Raw genomic sequence first — 22,790 nt, 5'->3', positions numbered from 1 at the left:
CTGTACGTATTATATTGTCCGAACCGAATGTCCACTTTTCACGATTTTTTTTTTTTCTCCAGAGTCTAGATTATTCAATGTAGAAGAAACACTTTTCACGTTTCAAATTATTATGGTCCTCGATGTTTTGGCAATGCTACACACGTCCCTATACATCATGACTTTTGCAAATACGTACAAGTTCCCAACACGCGTTGCATGTCAATTGTCGGTCATCAACCATATTTTGGATGCATTTGGGTGAAATTTAGAAAAATAAGAAGATAGGAAAGGAGTAAAGAAAAACAAATAATAGTATGATAAATGATCCGATGAAAAATAAAAAGAGAAATATCAAGGGAAAAAAGATAGAATAGATTGGATGTGAATAGAATATTAGTTTATGTACATAGAGAAAGATCTTGAACATTTTAAGTGTGTGAGATACCAAAAATTATTAGGTGATGTTAAATCATCATAGTTATTGGACTTGGTTTGGATTGGTCAGATTGATCTATTGGTCTGAGAACCAGTCATCCAACCAGTCTAGATCACTTATGGATTAGTTACAAATGTGACCTGTTTCGACTGGATGTGACCTGACCTTGAACCAATAACTTGGCAGCTGATGCATTTTTGATTATTTTTTTTACAATAAAACAACATCACTCATTAAAAAAAGTTCAATTTATATCTTACACTTATATATGTTGTTTATATATTTACTTTTTTTTATCATGCATAACTGCATCTTAAAATTTGAGATGATAAATTTATTATTTTTTTTCTTAACTAATTTGTGTGTGTATTAGATTATGTTTGTCATTATATAACAATGATATATAATTTAACTTTTAACTTAAGGTTGTTTATACTAAATTCTCAAAAAATATGTTTCATGTTGAAAATTTTAAACAATTTCATAATTATGCTTTTAAATATGTTAATTTTTTTTATTAAACTTTAAATCTTAAGTATACAAAGTTATATATGTTAATTTTTTTTATTAAACTTTAAGTATACAAAGTTACATGTCATAAAATTATTTATATATTTTAAATATAAATCAAGTCATGCAAATTCACTTGTGACTCATTACGTCAATCCTAATCGAATAATCTAGTGCTTCAACCGAATTGATAATTCTTCTGAGTCTTATAACATTGAATCAAGTGCTATATAAATGTTTTTTTTTCTTTTGTAAATTTTAAAATTTGTTATGTTGTATAGTTATTAGTTGGAATCACATACAAGTAACCGGTAGTTTAGGACAATCTAATAATTTCTCGTTAGATACTTAGAAATATAAAAAGAAAAGAGATAAATAATTTTTATAATTCAAGATATTATATATAAGTGAGAAGAAAAAAAAAAGTTGAATAGAATATTTGAACTAAATTGAGTGTACAAAAATCTGCAATATATATACATGAACCAACACATACTATTACCATCTTACTAAGTCCACTTATCATCATAACCTTGAAGCAGAATCCAATGTCGAATTTTCTGAATGCAACATCCTCCTTCTGGTTCTTCCTATCTATGCTATCATTGTTCATCTTCCTAGCCTTTCCCACCATATTCAATCTCTTATCAAAGCTGAATTATTCCAAATCAGCAAAAAACTCACCCCCATCTCCTCCAAAACTCCCAATCCTAGGAAACCTCCATCAACTTGGCATGTCACATCACCGCACACTCCAATCTCTAGCTCAGTCCTATGGCCCTTTAATGCTACTTCACTTCGGGAAGGTACCGGTTCTCGTGGTCTCAACCGCCGAAGCGGCGCGTGAGGTTCTGAAAACCCAGGACCACGTTTTCTGCAACAGACCACATCGTAAGATGTTTGACATCTTCTGGTATGGTTCCAGAGACGTAGCATCTGCTCCATATGGCCACTACTGGAGGCAGGTGAAGAGTATCTGCGTCTTGCATCTTCTGAGTGCCAAAAAGGTTCTATCTTTTCGTAGAGTGAGGGAAGAGGAAGTTGTTTTATTGATAGGGAAAGTTAAAAAGAGTTTTTGTTCTGATTTCATAATGCCAGTGAACTTAACTGATTTGTTTTCTGATGTTACTAATGATATAGTGTGTAGGTGTGTTATTGGGAGGAGGTATGAGGGGAGTGAGCTTAGAGGGCCAATGAGCGAGTTGGAAGAGTTGTTGGGGGCTTCGGTTTTGGGAGACTATATACCTTGGCTTGATTGGTTGGGGAGAGTTAATGGGGTGTATGGTAAGGCAGAGAGAGCGGCTAAAAAACTTGATGAGTTTTTGGATGAAGTTGTTGATGAGCATGTTTGTAAGAGAGACCATGATGATGGTTGTGGTGATGATGATGTTGATGGTTATGGCCAGAATGATTTTGTGGACATCTTGCTGTCGATTCAGAAAACAAGCAGCACCACCGATTTCCAGGTTGATAGGACAATCATGAAGGCTTTGATCATGGTAAGAAGATCTATCATTGTTTGTGCCTACTATACTAGTATAAGACGAGTGTATTATACTCCTTAACACGAAAATTATTGGTTTCCCTAGATTACATGCATGGTTGTTATTAATTGGTATACAATGTGTAATTAGGTATTATTAATTTTGGTTATAATTTAAATTTTTTGAATACATGTTAAGTAGAAATTGATTGAGACCATAAATAAGTGATAATTCTTATATAATGTTCTTTAAATCTTTTGAGTTATATTACTGTAAAATATTTATCATTTTTTATGATAAGTTAATGACTAATATTTGTAAAAGAAAACTTTTTTACAATATACAGTAGAATCTCCCAACTTTACTACATTTTTCGAATCAACTTGTCATTACTCTAAATGTAATTGTGTGGCTGATATTTCTCTTATGTATTATGTTATGGGCCCCACTTTCTTGCACAAAATTAAGATAAGAAATGTCATGAAAAGTTTTAGCAGAATTTGTACGAAAAAAATCTTTAACCAATAAAAGGATAGCTAGCATTGGCCTTTCATGGTAAGTGTTGGACTTGATTGGATAGGAAAGACAGAAAACTAATACGCCAATCACGTTATAGGTCTACGTACTACATGTCCAGCATTTTCGATATCGTGATAATATTGGCATATTTTAAATTATTAACTATTGGTGTTTTTATCTTCCAATTCAGGATATGTTTGGTGCAGGAACTGATACCACTCTTGCAGTCCTAGAGTGGGCTATGACAGAACTATTGAGGCACCCAAATGTGATGCAGAAACTACAAGACGAGGTAAGAAGTGTGGCTGGGGGCAGGACTCACATAACTGAGGAGGATTTGAATGTCATGCGTTACTTGAAAGCAGTCATTAAAGAAATTCTTAGATTGCACCCTCCATCTCCCATATTGATTCCAAGGGAATCCATGCAAGATACGAAATTGATGGGCTATGACATTGCAATTGGCACACAAGTAATAGTTAACAATTGGGCAATTTCAACAGACCCTTTGTACTGGGACCAACCACTAGAATTTCAACCAGAGAGATTCTTGAAGAGTTCAATAGATGTCAAAGGACATGATTTTGAATTGATCCCATTTGGAGCTGGAAGGAGGGGTTGCCCAGGAATAGGGTTTACCATGGTTGTGAATGAGTTGGTCCTTGCAAATATTGTGCACCAATTTGATTGGACTGTGCCTGGTGGAGTGGTGGGGGATCACACATTGGATATGTCTGAAACTACTGGATTGACTGTTCACAAAAGGTTGCCTCTTGTGGCACTTGCATCACTTCATATGTGACAAAATATACAAGTGAAATATTACAAATAAAATCACCAACAATATGTTAGATTTCAATTGACATCAAAAGTGAAGTGGTACAATCGATGAATAAGTTGTATCTTATATCATGTTAGATTTTAGTTTAAAACTAATTGATATTAAGGAAATTGTTTAAAAAATATATGAATTATATCTTGAGAACACATGTGAAACTTTCAAACATAACATAAACAATAGAAAATAAGTAGCTGTTTGTGTTATTAATTAGTAATATTGCATTATCAGAATAAACAAAAAACTAAAAATAAAATCAATGATTTACCCCGATTGTTCTTTCCATCTCTCTTCAATTTTTTTTTTTTGTTTTTCATTCATTTTTCCACCCGTATATTTTACCATATACTCTAAGAAAATACAGTGTATAGTTTATCTTTTCCATTGGCGACTGAGTTTATCAGTACTACTCTCTTTGCATAACGGTTGCGATTGCTGTGGGGTTTGTGGATGGAAATGTATATATTTAATTATATCATCATGCTCATGAAATGAAACAGGAAAAATTATTTGCGGTTCTTATTTGTCTCTGAAGAGAATGGGCTATTTAGCTCAATTTTAGGTTTATGGGTGGATTAATATACCGCGTCAATCATAATTAGAGATTTATCATTGCATAGAACTTCTTTTATTTTTGGTTATAAATGTTTTTATTTAATATTTTTATTTTTCATGAAAAAAGATCAAATAAATATTTTTGAATTATTGTTGCTATTTTAAGATAAACACAGAGTCCTTTAAAAAAAAGATAAATACATAGAGAGTGATGTGAAAATTAATTTTGAACTTAATATGTATATACCTAAAGTACATCAAAATTGAACTCATTTATATGACCTTAATGGATATATTTCACTGATGATAAATTTTGTTATTAAAGATTAATTTATAAAAAAATTTAAAACAAAAAACACTTTTAGAAATTTTCTTTTGTGTACAAAAGTATCACTCAACAGGAAACTGGTAAATGAATAGATTACATTTTTTAAGCATGAGAATTATTGAAGTGGATTCTTCTCAACGTTTTTATACACATACACATAATTAACAAACAAACTATATATGGTGGTGGTCATTAAGAATCAGGGGATCCTTACACATGGGGTAATCATTTCTGTTCCATAGTAGGAGCGTTTTTCTTTTCTAAACATTTCTAATTTAAGAATTTAAGCTACCAAGTTTGACCAACTTATCATCGATCATAGGAATTTGCATCAAAATTATTATTTTCGCCCCACTAAATAGCAGTATTAATTAACCTTCGAAATTCACAAAAAGGCTTTTATGCGTTTGTCTGCTCTTCTTGAAGAGATAGGTGAAGCATATGCAAATTAAACATGGTTTGAACTGATTTATGATCCCTGGAATGGTGGCTAGAGCTTACTGTTTTTTTAATCTCAGTGTTCTGAATCTATTAATTATGCAAGTTTTCCCACAGATTGCTTTTAAAAATCTTGTTACTATATAGATCCTCCTCCAATCTTCAACCCAAAAAAGAAATTTTGTTGCATTCTTTTATAAAGATCCACTCACATTATTCATTCATGTTGCATGCTTCCTGGATGATAACTTTAAAATGCAATATATTTGATGCTGCTTTGTTTGTGCCAAATATAGCAATTAAACTAGGCAAAAGATGTGTCTAAAATTCAAATTGTCTCCCACTGAGCTAAAGTTAAATAGAAAAGATTTTGAGAATAATACTCCACATATATTTTACTAGAGTAGAAAAAAAATAGTTAAACATCTCTAATAACAAGATTGATAAAGTTTGACATAATTCATAGATAACAGAAAGATTTTGAAAACATTACCCTTCTTAATTTGTTACACATGAGTTAAAGAGTTCAGTTAATTGAATAATGTGCATCATTTATTATAAACCTTCTAATATTGAATTCGATTCTTATAAATAAAAAAATTATTGTTACACATTAGGTGATGCAAGAGTCACGAGAGATAACTTTTTGTGAACAGTCAATCCAGTAGTTTGAGACATATCAAGTGTCTGGTCCCCAACCACTCCACTTGGCACTGACCAATCAAATTGGTGCACAATGTTTGCAAGGACCAACTCATTCAAAGCCATGACAAAGCCTATTCCTGAACAACCCCTTCTTCCTGCTCCAAATGGGATCAATTGGAAATCATGTCCTTTGATATTCATTGAACTCTTTGAGAATCTCTCTGGTTGAAACCCTAGAGGTTGGTCCCAATATGAAGGGTCTGTTGAAATTGCCCAAGCATTAACTAATGCTTGTGTGCCAGCTGCAATGTCATAACCCATCACTTTGGTAACTCTTGTCGCAACCAGCTACAGTTCTCACCTCATCTTGTAGTTTTTGCATCACATTTTGGTGCCTCAAGAGTTCTGTCATAGCCCACTCTAGGACTCCAAGGGTAGTATCACTTCCTGCAACAAACATGCTGAATTGAAAGAAACTAACATCAATTGTTAATATATGCCATTATCACCATAATTTTTGAACTAGCTCCCATCAGAATTCGGAATATACTACAATTCAGGGTGGAGAAACCTGGCTTCATAGTTACAATTTGCAAATAATAACTGGATTAATACAAATAAAAACAAAACATAAAAATAGAATAATACATTGTATTATAGGGAGATGTAATTGCCACGAGACTTAATTTTCTAGTCCTTTGATACTTTAATTTTTATGCCAAAGTGGCGGAGATAATATAGATGGAACAATGTTATCAACACATTCTTTAGTTCACTAATTCTCTTTACAAACGTTTTGTATTAGATGAAATTTCACCTCTAACTAGTGAAATCCACATTAATTTTAATCAATAAAAAATGTTAAAAAAATGGGTTTTAAAGAATACATTACTAAGATAGATCTTCTTACCATGACCAATAAGTACATCAACCATTTCACAGGTACAAACACTGAACTATATCTTCTTACCATGACCAAAGTCTTGACGAATGTCCTATCAATCTGGAAATCTGTGGTGATACTCTCTTGAATCGACAGCAAAATGCCCATAAAATCATTCTGGTCTTCACTATCAACATCCCCATGCCCATCAAGGCCTCTCTTACTAACATGCTCCTCAACAACCTCATCATAAAATTCATCAAGCCGTTTTGCCACTCTCTCTGCTCTACCATACACCCCATTAACCCTTCCCAACCAATCAAACCAAGGTAAATAGTCCCCTATAACTGAAACCCCATACAACTCTTCCATCTGACTCATTGGCTCCCTAAGCTCACTCCCACCATATCTCCTTCCAATAACACACCTACACACAACATTAGTAACTTCACATAACAAACTTGTTAAGTTTACTTGCATGGAAGCAGAACAACTCTGCCTAACTTTCTCTATCATTAACACAACTTCTTCCTTCACTCATCATCAGTATATAATTTTGTTATATATATAATAAATATGGCGCATTTAAAACAAATAAATTGTATGTTGTAGTGTATTATTAGCTTGTTTGGATTGGTGGCATGTTCAACTCAAAGCAATTAATTTTTGTACATGGTTTTCTCAATGATTATCGTTAAATCAAACGTCCTATTTTGCTACTCCACCGGCCAAGGGTTTGAAACTCGAGTATATAGTTGGTTTGGGAAGAAAAAAAAAGGGAGAGAGTGGAGCAGAAGATAAGATTTTAATTTTAAGTGTTTGATAAGAAAAAAAGAGAAAGTTAAATTATTAAATAATTTTTTTCAAGTGATAAAAATTTAATAAATAATATTATTTGAATATTAAAATACTAACACTAAAAATCATATTATATAGAATTAACTTTATTTATTTCTTAATTTTTTATTCACTTATATATATATATATATATATATATATATATATATTAAAAAATATTATTATTTAATTTTAGTATTCATGAAACTTTTTTTTTTCATTTTTGAAATCTTGTTGATTTTTACAAATAAAAAACGTCATTGATAACTAATAACTTTAATATTCTTAATTTACTCAGTTATAAACTTTTGCCATATTTCTATTATTTTTGAAACTTTGAATTTTATAGCTTATATTTATTACTCCCTCTTATTCTTAATACAAGGCATAATTTAAAATAAATTATTCGTTTTTTATAAGATATTTTATAATTTCTGTGAAATATTTCATTATTATTTTTATTTATTCTTATTAAATATTATTAAATATTGTAAGTATTTATTTTTTATTAATATTTATGCATAATATTCTTAAATTTTAATATTTTTTATCATTGTTAATAATTATTAATAAGGTCAAAATTAATACACTAGGAGTATTACTCCTAATAGAGAATCTATATCACAAGAACTTCCAGAAACGTGACACATGAAAATTCAAAGTTGTTGACAATCCTTCTTATTTAACATTTTTGTAGGTTTACTAAAAAAAGCAACAAGTATTACTTATGTATTAGATCCAACTTCCACGCACGTCAATCTACTCCACTGCAAATCCGAAGGTCATGTTACAATTAATTTTTGGCTTTAAGTAATTTTTTAATCTATAATAAATATTTAATTTTTGTATTTGGTGTTTAATATTTTTTTACATTAAATTTTTAATAAAATAATAATTATTTTATTAATATTTTATTTTAATCCTTGATAAATTAATAAATTTTATTTTAATCCCGATTAATAATAAGCAATGAAATTTATTTAGCACAAAAAAAATTCACAAATTTATCATGACTAAAAAAATATTAAAAATAAAAATGAAATTATTATTTTATTAAAAATTCAACACAAAACAAAAAATTAATTAATAAATAAATAAATTAAATATTTATTAAAAAAATATTCCTTAATTTTTAATCCATCAGTTCAACCACAAGTAATTGAATATATATGAAAGGCACAGTAAGATATACATCAAAAGCTAAAGATATTGAGATAAAATCAAATAAACTCAAATAACAAGAAACGATCAAAATTCTTAATATTCTACTCCAAACTACTATGAAAGATTGTTAATTACCTCCCAACACCTCTCTTGGAAGAGCCCATGATTAACGTTTACCTGATACTCTAACTGCTAATAGTCGCAGCTTGCAAGTATTATATATTCATGAATATATCATCAATTAAAACAGGAAAGCCTTCACACAAATTATCATGATTATCACCTATGATATTTCAATTAAAAAGATCATCAATTAGTACATCATGCATAGATTTTGTAAAAAGATCAAAGCAGGATCCCCCTTACACCAGATTAAAAAATCAGAGACCCATCAATAAGGGCTACCTACTGAAGACATTACCAAAAAAACAATCCAGGATCAAACAGTAATATCTTCAGAGATTCACACCATACATTACAGCATCCATATATGACTTATTTTGCCTACCCCAGCTCATACCCTTTTCTGTTGACTTCCTGTTGCAGTCAAAGAACTACTTTCCCTAGCCTAGTCTAGTCCCCCTTTGAATAGCAGTGACTGTTAGCAAGCCATCGCCTATGTCGGCCAATAAAAAAATTAGATTTAAAATAAAAATTAATAGATATCCTTTTTATTTAAAAAAAAACAATAATATGCGAGATTTTTTAACCAACACGTGTCACGTTTCTTGCTATAAGAGCTTAATAGAATTTTTTTTTACGATAAAGTTAAAATTTGAACTTTAATCATTTTAGTTTTGGGTCGAGACACTGTCATCATCAACTACTGAAAGAATGCATTAAGAAATAAGCGTATAGAAAATTTCATTACGCGACTCTTTTCTTTCTGTTTTTATTTTATTTTTTGGACTAATTGATATTTGATAGTATATCATTCCTTTACGAAATTTATGCAGCTGTCATTGATAGATGGTGATATTTAATCATTACTTACTTCTAGATTGTCCACATCCAAAAGGGTGTGAAAAGAAAAATAGCTCGTACTATTCAACAATAAGAAAATATTAATGATATTGCACAGTCAGCTAGTGTACATATACATATTTTCCACAAACAAAGGTAGCTGGTGAGGACTTCAATCCAACGTTAAGTAGCAAACTAAAGAAAAGAAACACTACACAACACAGCCTGAGTCATCGCATCATCAAACAACTGAAATTCATTGTCGATCTCTCCGCATGAAAACTATTCAAGTTGGTTTTTTTTTTTTTCTTTTCTTTTCTGCATGAAAGTTTAGGTGACGAGTTATGTTTTGAGGGTTTATTAAGGTTAGAGTATGTCTTAAAACTCGTCAAAGGCTTACGAAAACATGTATAAATCTCTCACTAATAAGATTCTTATTGACAGCATGATTCATGGATCATTATGTGATATGAATCTCATCATTATTTATTGGATCAAGCTTTGTTAGTTGGATGTGAGCTAAGTCATAGAATTCATGTCTATCATGGATGAAAAGAAAACTTACAAAGGAAGCTAAAGAGAAAAGAAAATAGAGAAAAATCTGATTAGCATAGAATGAGAATTATCTTACAAGAGTGTTGACTATTACAATTTATATAGTTGGTTACAGGAGTAGTTAACTTGTAACTAACTAAGTTAACTCTAGTTACAATGTGATCAACCTGAATTAATTATGATAAAAAATAATATCTATGTTAGGATCCCCCTCCCCCCTCAAGTTAGGAATGAATATTGGACATTCCTAGCTTGGAATACAAAAATTGAAAATCACCAAGCAGCAAAACCTTAGTATATATGTTTGCAAGTTAATTAGCAGAGGTGACACGAAGCAATTTCACAGTTCCTTTCTGCATCTTCTCCCGAACTAGATGACAATCAATCTCAATGTACTTTGTTCTCTCATGGAAAATTAGATTTGCGGCTATGTGAAGAGCATATCGATTATCACAATACAAAACTTGATGAAAAACTATTTTGAACTCTTCAAGTAGGAAAGTGTTGAATGATTGGACAATGCACCAAATTGTCCCAAGTAGTAAAATTAAAATGGAAGATCAAGGATCGAGCTCACAGGAACTTTGTTTGTACTTAGGTAGATGAATATTTAATTAATAAATTGATTTGAAAAGGGTGGTAGAAAAGTAAATTAAATTGGCATAAAATTAATTTAAAATAAACAAGAGAGAAAAATAAACATAAAAGTAAATTAATTAATTAAAAATAGAAAAAAATTAGAGAAATCAATATTATTGCAGAAGTTGATTCAAAAGATGAGAATATTGAAAACATAGTCTACCAAAGCTACTCTTAATGTAATATTAGTATTTTTTTCTCTTAGTGATTATTTTAATTTTCACCTGCATCTACTCATATACTCTGACCAAGATCTCTCAAATGAAAGAGTCTAATTTATCTATCTTCTCGCCCAAATTTCTTTAAGAGATAAAATAGTTAAATTTCATTAAGAATAGAGATGTATAAACAAGTTAAATAAAATCAACATATCCCTAGTGATGAATTATTTAGATATCCTCTCCTAGTTCTTTTAGAGAATAACACTTCCCAATGCTACCCCTAAAACTTACCATGCAAATGGGTGATTAAACCATAAACAATAAAATTAAGCTCATGAAAGGATAATGAAAACGTAATATTCATAATAGATAGAAAGAGAAATTACATCAAGAACAATTGGCTGCTAAGCTTCCAACAAAGGGGTTTTAACATCTCATTGTCATAGGAGACTTTACAATTGTAAGAGAATAGTGAATAGGAAAGGGGATAGATAAGAAAATGAATAGAGGAATGAAATGAATCCTAATGATTGCTTGTTCTTCTTCTTCTAGCCTTTGTCTTCTATAAGGAATTGTATTCTCTTAAAATTTTTGTGTGTTTTTTTTCCTTCTTCTCTCTCATTTTTTTATAAGTGCAGATCAACTTAATTTTTACGCAACCTTCGCGCTAAGTGCACTTGGCGAGTATGACCGTATTGTCGCGCTCAGCGCGTGTCTCGCACTAAGTGCGCCTTCACGTTTCAGACTTCTCCATACTTCCTCGTGTTAAGTGATGCAATCCTCCCAAGGAACGAACCCATCACCTAAGCCATGGCTAAGAGACTCCAGGAAGATTGGGTCAAGGATGCAAGAGAAGGCTTTAGGGTAGATTTTGGACCCATGGGCTAAGTATGAGTCCACTAATCTTTATACATATTAGATTAGGGTTTCATTACTTTTTGGGTTTTGTATTTAGGATTCCATAGTATAGGAAGGGTCCTACACAAGTTTAGGGTACCTAGTAATGTAGGATTTTTCAGCTCCTGTATTTTAGGGCACCTAGGCTAGTTTTGTATCAGGGGTAATTTTGTAATTCCACATGCATTAAGTGCATTATTTGATGCGTGTATTGGGAGAGAAATTTAATTGAATTGAGAGAAGTCCAATCCAATAAAATTTCAAACTAGCCTAAGGGAGAGGTGAACATTTGCTTGCTACACCTCATTGTCACATCATATAGTCACACTTTGTGCATGTCCTTCATGCTCTACATGTTTCATGACACTTAAGCACACTTAGTAGAGAATCTTGTATTTGATCTTGGATTAATAGGCTGAACCATAGCTAAAATTCACTAATCATAATTAGTGAAATTTTGACTTCAAATTTGGCTCCACAAATTCAAATTCAAATTCAAGTGAAATTTGAATAGAAAGTCAAATTTTCCTCCAATTTTGTGTGACACTTAGGCTAAAATTGAGGCCCTGTGTGTGCATTTTTGCAAATTTGATCATTTGAGAAATTAGACTTCAAAGTTCAGACCTCATTCCGCCTCTTCTATCTCTCAAAATTTTGTTCCCTTCTCTCCCTCTCCCTCCACTCATCTTCTCCTACCTTCAAGCTCTTATACATGGCTTCCTATAGTGGTGAGCTTGTTCTTGACTCATATTCTCTTTGAAGTGGCGTCTCCAATCACCTTTTCTCCTTCTCCATTCTACTGTCATTGATCTTCAAGAAGCAAAGGACTCCAGTAATGAAGAATATCCAAGGCCTACAACCTCTACATGGAGCCATGTTACTAAGTGTGCTTTGCCCATTGAGCCTATCATGCGGAGGGCCTAAGACTGGCTAAGTGAGCAACTCCAGATCTTCAACTTACTTCTTGGGCTTTACTTTGTTTTTCTGCGCCAATTATTCATCAAACACCATAAATTCACCAACTTTTTACACTTTTTGCACAAAAACTTAATTGATGTTAAATTTCCAATTATTCACGTAAAAACGAAGAAATAAGATAGAAAAATTATCAATTCCTATATAATTTAATCCCAAAATATACCTATACATACCAATTATCAGAAAGTAAGCCATTGTAGCTCACAAGTGGCACTAGTGAATGCTCTATACCCAACCTCTGAGGAGCTTTTAAATACGGTAGCCTGTTTGTTAGATTTTCAAGAAATCAAAGAATTACCAAGATATATTGCATAACTAGTAATGGATCTTCTTGTATCTATACAACCAGCCTAATCTGAATCACTAAAATCTTTCAGATGAATGCTACTATCTGCAAAAAGAAAAATCCATGCACCTGGGGACCCTTTGATATATCAAAGAATCCTGAAAGCTGCTTGTTGATAAGCTGAGGTAGGTTCAGCAATAAACTGACTTAAATGTTGCACAACATCAGTAATATCTAGTCTTGTGTTAGTTAGATAAATCAGTCTCCCAATTAATCTCTTGTAAGAAGAAGCATCCTTAGCTAAAAGAGAGGAACCCAAAAGCTGATGGAGCCTAGTTGTATAATCAAAGGGAGTAGACATTGGTTTAGAACCAAGCATGTCTGTGTCATTGAGGATGTCTAGAGCATATTTCTTCTAATAGAGATTGATACCAGCAGGAGTTCTAACTAGTTCAAAGCTTAGAAAAACTTCAAATCACCTAGATCCTTTATTTTGAAAGCAATGTCTCATAATTATGTGATATTTTAGATTTCAATCAAATCATTACCAGAAAAAACAATGTCATCAACATAAACCAATAGAGAAGTAATGGGTTTAGATTCATGCTTGAGAAACAGAGAATAATTAGATGTACAACGATTGTACCCATGTGAGATTAGAAATGAAGAAAATCTGGCAAACCATTACCTACTGACTAGCCTTAGACTATATAAAGATCTTTGAAGTTTACAAACCTATCCTGGCTTATCTGACTGTATACCTGGAGGAAGAACCATATACATTTCCTCATTCAAATCACCATGTAGAAAGGCATTGTTTACATCTAGTTGTTTCAAATACCATCGATTTACAATAGCTAGAGCCAATAAAATCCTGACAGTAATCAACTTGGCCACTAGAGAATAAACATCCAAATAGTCCTGGCCCTCTATTTGAGGGTAGCCTATGGCTACCAGCCTTGCTTTATATCTTTCTATGAAACCATCAAACCTATGCTTAATTTTGTAGACCCATTTACATCCAATGGCGGTCTTATGTTGTGGTTGATTAGTAAGGATCCAAGTATTATTAACCTCTATTACTTTAATCTCTGCATTCATAACTTCAATCCAATTAGGATCTTTAAAGGCTACATTGTATGATTGAGGTTCAACTTGTTGTGTAGCAAACAAGATAACCTTTTGATAGGAAGTAAATAGTTTATTATAAGAAAGGATAAAACTAAGAGGATAAAGAGTAGTACCTGTTGAGAGATTGGGTAACAATTGATGATGGATATGTGATGTGAAAGTCTTTATACTTGATTGGCATTTGTATCTATCTCATTGACCTTCTAAGTGCCTGAGTGTCTCTTTGTGAAGTATCAGGATTAGAAACAATGGTAGCAGGTTTAGGAATATGATGATCAGTTGGTGATTCTGAGGGAAAGTCACCAAGCTAATCAATATTAAGAGAAGAAGGTGACACAGGTAAGACAGTAATGGGATTAGGTTTATTTTGGACGGTGAAAGGAAAGCAATCTTCATAAAAAATGACATTTATGATCTTAAGGTCAAGGGTGACATTTCCTTTTATGTTAGGCTTAAATCTTAGAAAAAAAAAGTGAAAGCCCTCAGATCAAGCTTCTTTTTGTTGGCAATTATAGTACTACAGAAGCATAAACAACCAAAACACTCTTAAAGAAGTAATATCATAGTGGGTTCCATAGAGTATCTCATAGGGTGTTTTATTACCAAGAAAAGGAGTGGGTATGCAATGAATAAGAACAACAAAGTGAATTAAAGTATAAGACCAAAAAATGGAAAGTAAATTAGATTGAAACAACAAGGATCTAGTAACATTAAGCAAGTGTTGATGGTTTCTTTCTACAATTCCATTTTGTTGAGGAGTTTCAACACAAGAAGTTTGGTGTATAATTCCAGTTTCATCATATAATTATCTTAGAATGATTTTGATCAATTATTTGATCTAATCATTTTCACCTTTATATCAAACTGGCTCTCAACTGTGACAACAAAGTTTTGTAAGTGTTTTTGTGTTTCAGCCTTTGAGTGCATAAGAAAAATCCAAACAAATCTCGAATGATCATCTACTATAGTGAGGATATATTTGTAACCATTTAAAGATGTTACATTACAAGGACCCCAAATATCAACATGTATAAGAACAAAAGCACACAAATAATGAGATACACTAGAAGGAAAAAATTGCTTTTTTTTTTGTTTTGAGTAATGCCAAGTATGACATACAAACTATTTATCAGTTGTGAGAAAAGGGTAAAATTGTTTTAACAATAACATCCTTTTAGAAGATGGATGGCCAAGCCTAAAGTGCCACAAGTCCATAGGTATTTTATTACATGAAAAAGCTAAAACACTAGCAGAAACAACAAGAGCATAAGACGTGATAGAACTAAGAGTTTACTCCTTAAGAGGCTTGAGAGGAAACATCTTTAACCTATAAAGACCTTCCACCATATCAATTGTACCAATCCTCTTCAAGTTTTGCATATCATGGATAAAAAATTTATGATTCATGAAAATTAGCTTGCAAGGCAATGAAGAAAGAAACTTAGATATAGAGATCAAATTGAATTGAAAGCTAGGTATGGATAGAACATCCTTTAAGTATAAAAACTGAGAAAATTCCACTGTGCTTGCATGAGTTGTAGTGACTATTTGGCCAGTGGGAAGCTTAACAATTATGGGATTTATCTTCTTACAAGAAGAAACTAAATGAGGAAAAGCTGTGACATGATTAGTGACTCCTAAGTCGAGTATCCATTCATCTGGATCTGTCTTGCTTACACTACAAGTAATGGATAAGACATTACCTTTATGTGCATTGTTGGAACAAGTGATTGTACTAATTTGATTCACGTGTGAATTGTTGTGACTTGAGCTCTGTGGCTGCAGTAAGGCCATTAGAGCCTTATATTGTCGAGAAGTCAACTTCATTTAAGTATTCTGTTCATCTTGATTTTGTTTTGAAGTATAACCATCTCCTTCTTCTTTCAACACATTCATATTATTGATGTTTGAGCTTTGAGACTTATGGTATTTATGCCTGGGAGGATAACCATGCTTCTTGTAACATTCATCAACTGTGTGGTTAATGAAACCACGGTATTTACAAAGCTTGTTTCCTTTCCCACTGGAATTTTCTCTGCCAAAGCCACTCTGGTTACTTTTTCCTCCTCTAGAACCATAGTTTTCAGGGAAACCATTCTTCTTGAAATACCTATCAACTGTATAATTGTCTTTGCCATAGTAAGTACTTGAAGTTCTGAATTCGATGAAGTTGTGCTTGTTGCATTGATCAAGCTATTATTTCCTATCATATCATTGTTATTAAATTGTCTTTCTTGCTCCATCATCAATACATTGGATCTGAGAGTGTTGAATTGATCATTCAATCCTCTAAGGAATTGCATAACTCGATCTTGCTTCTTTCTTTCCATAACACTAACAAGAGCATCACATGTGCACTTTAGATTGCATGTACAAAAAGGATTAGGCCAATAACTCTCTAATTTATCCCAAATAATACACAATCTTGTTAAATAATCAGTTATTGCTTTATCAACTTGTCTGATAGATGCTATGTCCTGCCACAATTCTTAGATTCTTAACAAATCATCTTGTGAATATCTAGACTTTAGATCTTTCCATATGTCTCGTGCCTGCATCATCCATCTAGAGAATTCTTTGTTTGATTAAAGGTGAAACTGAAAGGACTATCCAAGAACACTACAAAAAAAAAAAAAAGATATTTCTGATGGACTAATTCCCATGGATAAAATTTCGTCAGAAATATTGGACTTTCCGACGGATTTTTTCGAAAGAATAAATTTTGTCGGAAAGTTTTGAATTTCGACGGATTTTACCGAAGGAATCAGATCTGTCGAAAATTTCCATTATCCCCAATTAAAAGACCCCAACCCTAGACCTCTATTTTTTCACTTTGTGATATTCCTCTCCGTGCCTCAGTCTTACTACTGCGACAGTCGTGCCTCCATTGCGCCTTCACTGTCAGCCCATGCCGCCAATAGGTAAGCCCATAGCCCTTTGTGTTGCTTTCAAAATGTTGCGCGCTTGGATGATTTTATGTCATTTAGTCGAACATGAGAGCTCATGCTTGGTGTTGATTGCTTGGATGATTTATTTGTGCATAAAGATGAAGACATTTTGCTTATTTTTGTTCTGAATTTGTTATCTAAAAAAATGGTGTGTTGGTGGTTTGGTTGATGTCAGTTTGGTTGGTGATGGTGCTGGTGCTTTGGTTTGTCTTGGGTGGTTTGGCTCGCAGGTGGTTGTTTGATTTGTCTTGGGTGGTTTGGCTCGTGAGTGGTTGTTGGTGCTTTGTGTTAAACAAGTAGCCTCAATAACTTAAGAGGGAGGGTGAATTAAGTTTAAAACACTACCCCTAATTAAATTTTAATTCTCTCTTGAATTATAATATGCACACTTAATATAAATTAAGTAAAGAATGATTCAAATAAAACTTCTTCAAAGAAAAAATAAAATGCAACAAATTAAAGAAGCAAAAATAAAATGCAATAAATTAAAGAAGTTTGAGGGAAGAGAGAATGCAAATTCAGTTTTTATACTGGTTGGGTCACGCCCTGTGCCTACGTCCAGTCCCCAAGCAACCCACTTGAGATTTTCACTATCTTGTAAAATCCTTTTACAAAGTCTGAGCCACACAAGGATACCATTCCCTTGTGTTTAGAATTCTTTACAACTCAAGAGACTCACAGTCTCTTCACAACAATCGTTTGCTTTGAGTAAGAACATTATTTCTCTCTTGAAGAGAAGAATATTACAAGTTGAAGATCATATAAGAATCCTTATAGATTTTGCAAGTGTTTGGTCAAGGCTTTCTTTTGAGAGGATAAAACAATTTTTTCTGAAAAACTCTCAGGAAATTCGAACCTAAGTCACCTATTTATAGGCCTTTGATGGCCTTCCAAAATCTTGTGAACAATTGTCACTTTTGGGAGTTATTTTAAAATTTCCTCATTGATAATCGATTACACAGTTGGTTTTGAGAAGTTATGACTCTTCAGATTTAAAATTCAAAATTTTGTGTCTGATAATCGATTACACACCTGTTGTAATCGATTAGACTTTAAAATTTAAATTCAAAATTTCTAAAAGTTGTTTAAAACAGTTTTTTCTCTGGTAATCGATTACAATTTTTGTGTAATCGATTACACAATTTAGAATTCAAATTCAAAAGTTTGTAAAACTGTTTAAAACTTATTTTAGGTTCTGATAATCGATTACAGACTCTGATAATTGATTTCCAGAGAGAAAATCAGATTTTCACAAAAAGAGTTTTGCTTAAAAACTTTTATAAGATGTTTTGAAAAACTAACCTAAAGCCAAACCTGTGCAATCTCTTTTAAGGAATTCTTTTAATATATTATGGACTAATTATTCATCGTTTCTCTTGAATTCTTGTGATCTTGACTTTGATCAAACTTGAATAACTTTTATCTTTGATATCATCAAAATTTCGTATGCTTCTACACTTTGGTTGATGATGGTGCCGGTGCTTTGGTTGGTTGTGGTGCCGATGCTTTGGCTCGCAGGTGGTTGGCAGGCAAGGTAATATAACGGTGAACCAGAAAAAGAATATTTTGATTATATTTCTCAATTAAGTGTTTATGGTAAAAGTAATAGCAATTAAATGGTTAAACACATGCAAGTAAAAATAATAGTCCATGTAGTGGAGGAGGAGAAGGTGCATGAGTGGTGGTGATTGTGTCATTGCATTAAATGAGGGAGCAAAAGCTGTTGGGAGAAGCGTTGCCATCATTTAATAAGACTCTGACACGAGCATTATCTGACACAATATGGAGTATTAATCAATATGAATTAACAAGTCGAGTGGGATATATATAATAGCCTTTATATATTTCAATTCAAACAATAGGTAGGGTTTGTATTTGTTGCAATCAGCTATCAGTAAAGAACTGCAGGTAGATGAATGTGAAATTAATGCTGTTACTAACTATTTAACTTGTGAATAAGGGGTCTGGATACACATATAGCTTTGGCCAGATCAATTATAGTTAAAACCATAGAAGCTGCCAATAAAGTTCTTCTGCAAGATTAAAGTTGGTCTTACACAAGTGTGATATCACACAGACACACGTATATACACATAAACTTTGATTACCTAATTTAAAATTTCAAAAAATTTGGGAGTGTCAGAGTGAATTTCAATTACTATATGTTTATGAAAATTGTTTTATAGACTTCTGTCAATTTTAATTATAATATATAATCATGTAATTTGAAATTTAACTTCTCTTTATTTTTCTTAGGATTAATTATTAGCATTTGATCACCTTATTAGTTATCTATTATTCAATGTAATATGCATATCTTAAAAAATATCAAAAGCCATGAGAAATAGCATCAAGCATGTTTGAGCTGTAAAATGGTAGAATAATAGAATAAGAATTTTAGAATTTAGAACTTCATTCTTTGTCCTCCTAGGCCATAACTGAATCTTAATTAGTTTTATATTCTTTTATTTTTGGAACAATAAAATTTTGGAGGAGAGAATGAAATTCTAATCCAACTTAGGAAAAAGTCTCATAATTCAAAAAATACTTACAAAAGAGATTATATTTACCTCATTTAAAGAATTAACATCTATTTAACTCTAAAAATGTAGGTGAAGATGTGAGGTTACAACTTATTTCATGCGTTCCAAAATAAATATCGTATTTGAAAACAAAAATTATTTTAAAATAAGTGTAATATTAACTTATTAATATAATGTTAATTATTATTTTTATAATATTTCTCAGATAAGTGTGATTTTAATTTTTTAATGTAATATTAATATTAATTTTATTTTTTTATGATTTATTAAGGTTAAAATTTTAAAATTATTATTCTTTTTATCTATTTATTAATTTTTTTGAGTTTATGTAAAGTAATATAACACTTATTTTGAAACTAAAAACTGTTAAAGTAAAATCCTTTTTAACGTAACTTGACCTACTTCTTGAATTTATGAATTATATTTTCTAAAACAAAGTGCCAAGAGAAATAAGTAATCTGATCCAAAGAACCTTGTGTGCTAATCTGATCCATACCTGTGTTATTAGGTTCTGGTAGATAGTTAAGGCACAAAGTTATAGAATAAGTATAAAATTATTAATTAAATGAAAAATAATTATTTAATAGTATTATATAAAAAAAGATGGAAATTAGACATGTTCACACTTCACATGCATGATGTCCATATACTATTAAAAAATATTATCTCATTGTTAAATGGTTGCCAGATAATCAAGGCACAAAGTTATAGACTCTTGACTTTTTCTAAATTTGTCTTATCTCATGTCTGAGTTTTCTGTTTTCTAAGTGGTCTTCAATTAATCGCGTAGGCTATATAAGTAGATCACGATCCAGCTTACTGCACGAAGAAGTGCATTGCACTTTTCAATATTACTTTGTACTATTTAACCTCAAACTAAAGGGTCATCACATGACACAATGTTTTCTTCCACTAATTTTGCGGTACACGAAATTGTGACACAAAGTAGTTTTCAATATTGGAAAAAAAAAAAAAGAAAGAGCACATGATACGTACCATATATAATAATTCAAGAATGATGTTTTTTTTTTTGGCAGGACAATGACAAAAAGAACATTCTGGTTGTTCAATCACTTAGGAACACAATCATGGGTGCGACCCTAATGGCCACAACCTCTAGCTTTCAATATTTGGATTTTTGAGTTTTTTCTATTCATGGATTTTTTAGTTTGTATCCTAAAATTGCCAACTCTAGCTTTGAAGTTTTTTTTAACTAATAACTATATATTTGGAAGATTAGAGTTGCATTGAGACATTTTTACAATAATAGATAGTTAAATACTATTATTGTAAACACATAATTAAAACTTCTCACTTTTTATGGTCTTTTTTTAATTACCTCATATCATCTATTGTATTTATACTTTTATTTTATTTTTCATTTTGTATATGCTAACTAACATATATGATGCTGTGTTGATTTATAATTGAAAAAGGCCAAATATTTACTACAATGTTTCATTTCAATCAATCTTTACCAATTATAAAGTGTTAAAAATATATAGACATTAGTTTTTAAACTTTTTTTTTCTTTGTTACTGTTAGGTTCATAGTTAGTCTCTCTTGGGTGATCGCTTCACTTACGTTCTATTATTTAGGTTAGTTGAAATTTTTTATTGTACCTGTTTGAAATTTTTTATACTAAATAATGTGTTAAGTATGTATCTGATTGTGGTTATGTTATTTATATTCCATACTTTGTGAGTTTAAAAAATCAAACATTATATGTATGTCATTTTTTTCTACCTAAAGTATGATCATAATTCTTGCTACTAATATATAATAGAGATCACTCTAAGAGTATGCATGACTAAACATCAAGGTTCCTAATTTTTTGATTAAATATCCAAAATATGAACAATATTCTTTGGAATCAACGTTGGATGTACGATAGATGTTATAGTGGTAGAAGCAGTTTGAAAAAATCTTTTGTTGAGGGGGTTGAAGAGTTTGTAAGCAAAGTTAGTCAGCATGATTGTTATGACAATGATGGGGGGATTAGATGTCCTTGTGTTAAATGTGATTGCACTAGGATTTTAGAAGATAGGGTTGTAAAGGTTCACCTTTACAAAAATGGGTTCAAGCCTAATTATTGGATTTGGACTGATGATGGTGAACACATGCCACATGTTGATGATAAAAAAACAAAAATAATAGAAATAATAAAATATTTATAAAAAAATATTTTTCGATGGAAATTTGCGACAAAAAAATCCGTCGGAAATAAACCATGGGATTTTTTTGACGGAAATTCCGACGGAAACTATACGTGGAAAATTTGCGACCAAAAACATCCGTTTGAAATGAGCCATGGGAAATTTTTGACGGAATTTTCGTCAAAAATAATCCGTGGAAAATTTTTGACGGAAAATATCACTCTGAAATTTTCAACAGAATTTGTCTGTTGGAAATTTTCCACGGATGAAAAATTCAGTTGATTTTTATCTCCTACGACCATTTTTTTAACGAATTTTCGTCGAAAATCCGTCTGAAACAAAAATTAGTGACAGATTTATAGTGTTATCGACCGATTTTTGCCGTAAAAAAAACACTATTTTTTGTAGCGAAACCACCATATTATTACTTCTTTTTCAAGCTGCATGAAGAGGATGATTTGATTCATATCCTTGAATTAAACCATCAACAAATTTAACTTTGTTTTTTGCACTCAATGTTGTTAGTATCGATTGACTCCATGAACTATAGTTCGAAGAATCGAGAACGGGAGAAACCGGTAGTGTTAGAGGATTTTCTCTTGCATGAAGATAATATGGACTATATGTGAATGTTTAATGACTGATCTTCCTAATTGCTACTCATAATGAAAGATAGCGAGAGGAAGAAATCAAACAAATATAGAAGAATAAAAGGATATTAAGATGAGCAGCAAAGCTCTTCAAGTGCTCTGATACCATCACATAATCCATGTCCGTCACGAATGAAAAGAAAACTTGTAGGGAAAGCTGAAGAGCAAAAAAATGGAGGAAAATCTGATTAGCATATAATGAGAATTAGCATGCAAAAGTGTTGACTATTATAATTTATATAATTAGTTATAAGAATAATTAAC

At 31.6% G+C, this 22,790-nt stretch overlaps 1 protein-coding gene and 1 pseudogene across 1 annotated transcript; one reads left to right on the top strand and one right to left on the bottom strand.

Annotated features, from left to right (window-relative positions):
• The first annotated feature begins 1,356 nt into the window (after window positions 1–1,356).
• On the top strand, window positions 1,357–3,902 carry LOC100813357 (cytochrome P450 736A117). The gene is made up of 2 exons (XM_003533158.5): window positions 1,357–2,427; window positions 3,122–3,902. The coding sequence occupies exons 1-2, from the start codon at window positions 1,477–1,479 to the stop codon at window positions 3,731–3,733; spliced, it is 1,563 nt and encodes a 520-aa protein (XP_003533206.1). The 5' UTR covers window positions 1,357–1,476; the 3' UTR covers window positions 3,734–3,902.
• Window positions 3,903–5,696: 1,794 nt separating this feature from the next.
• LOC112997729 (cytochrome P450 736A117-like) lies at window positions 5,697–7,149 on the bottom strand (annotated as a pseudogene).
• Window positions 7,150–22,790: the final 15,641 nt, after the last annotated feature.

The sequence above is a fragment of the Glycine max genome, chromosome 9, assembly GCF_000004515.6.
Source record: "Glycine max cultivar Williams 82 chromosome 9, Glycine_max_v4.0, whole genome shotgun sequence".
Taxonomy (NCBI): Eukaryota; Viridiplantae; Streptophyta; class Magnoliopsida; order Fabales; family Fabaceae; genus Glycine; species Glycine max.
This window is presented reverse-complemented; position numbering and strand designations above follow the sequence as displayed.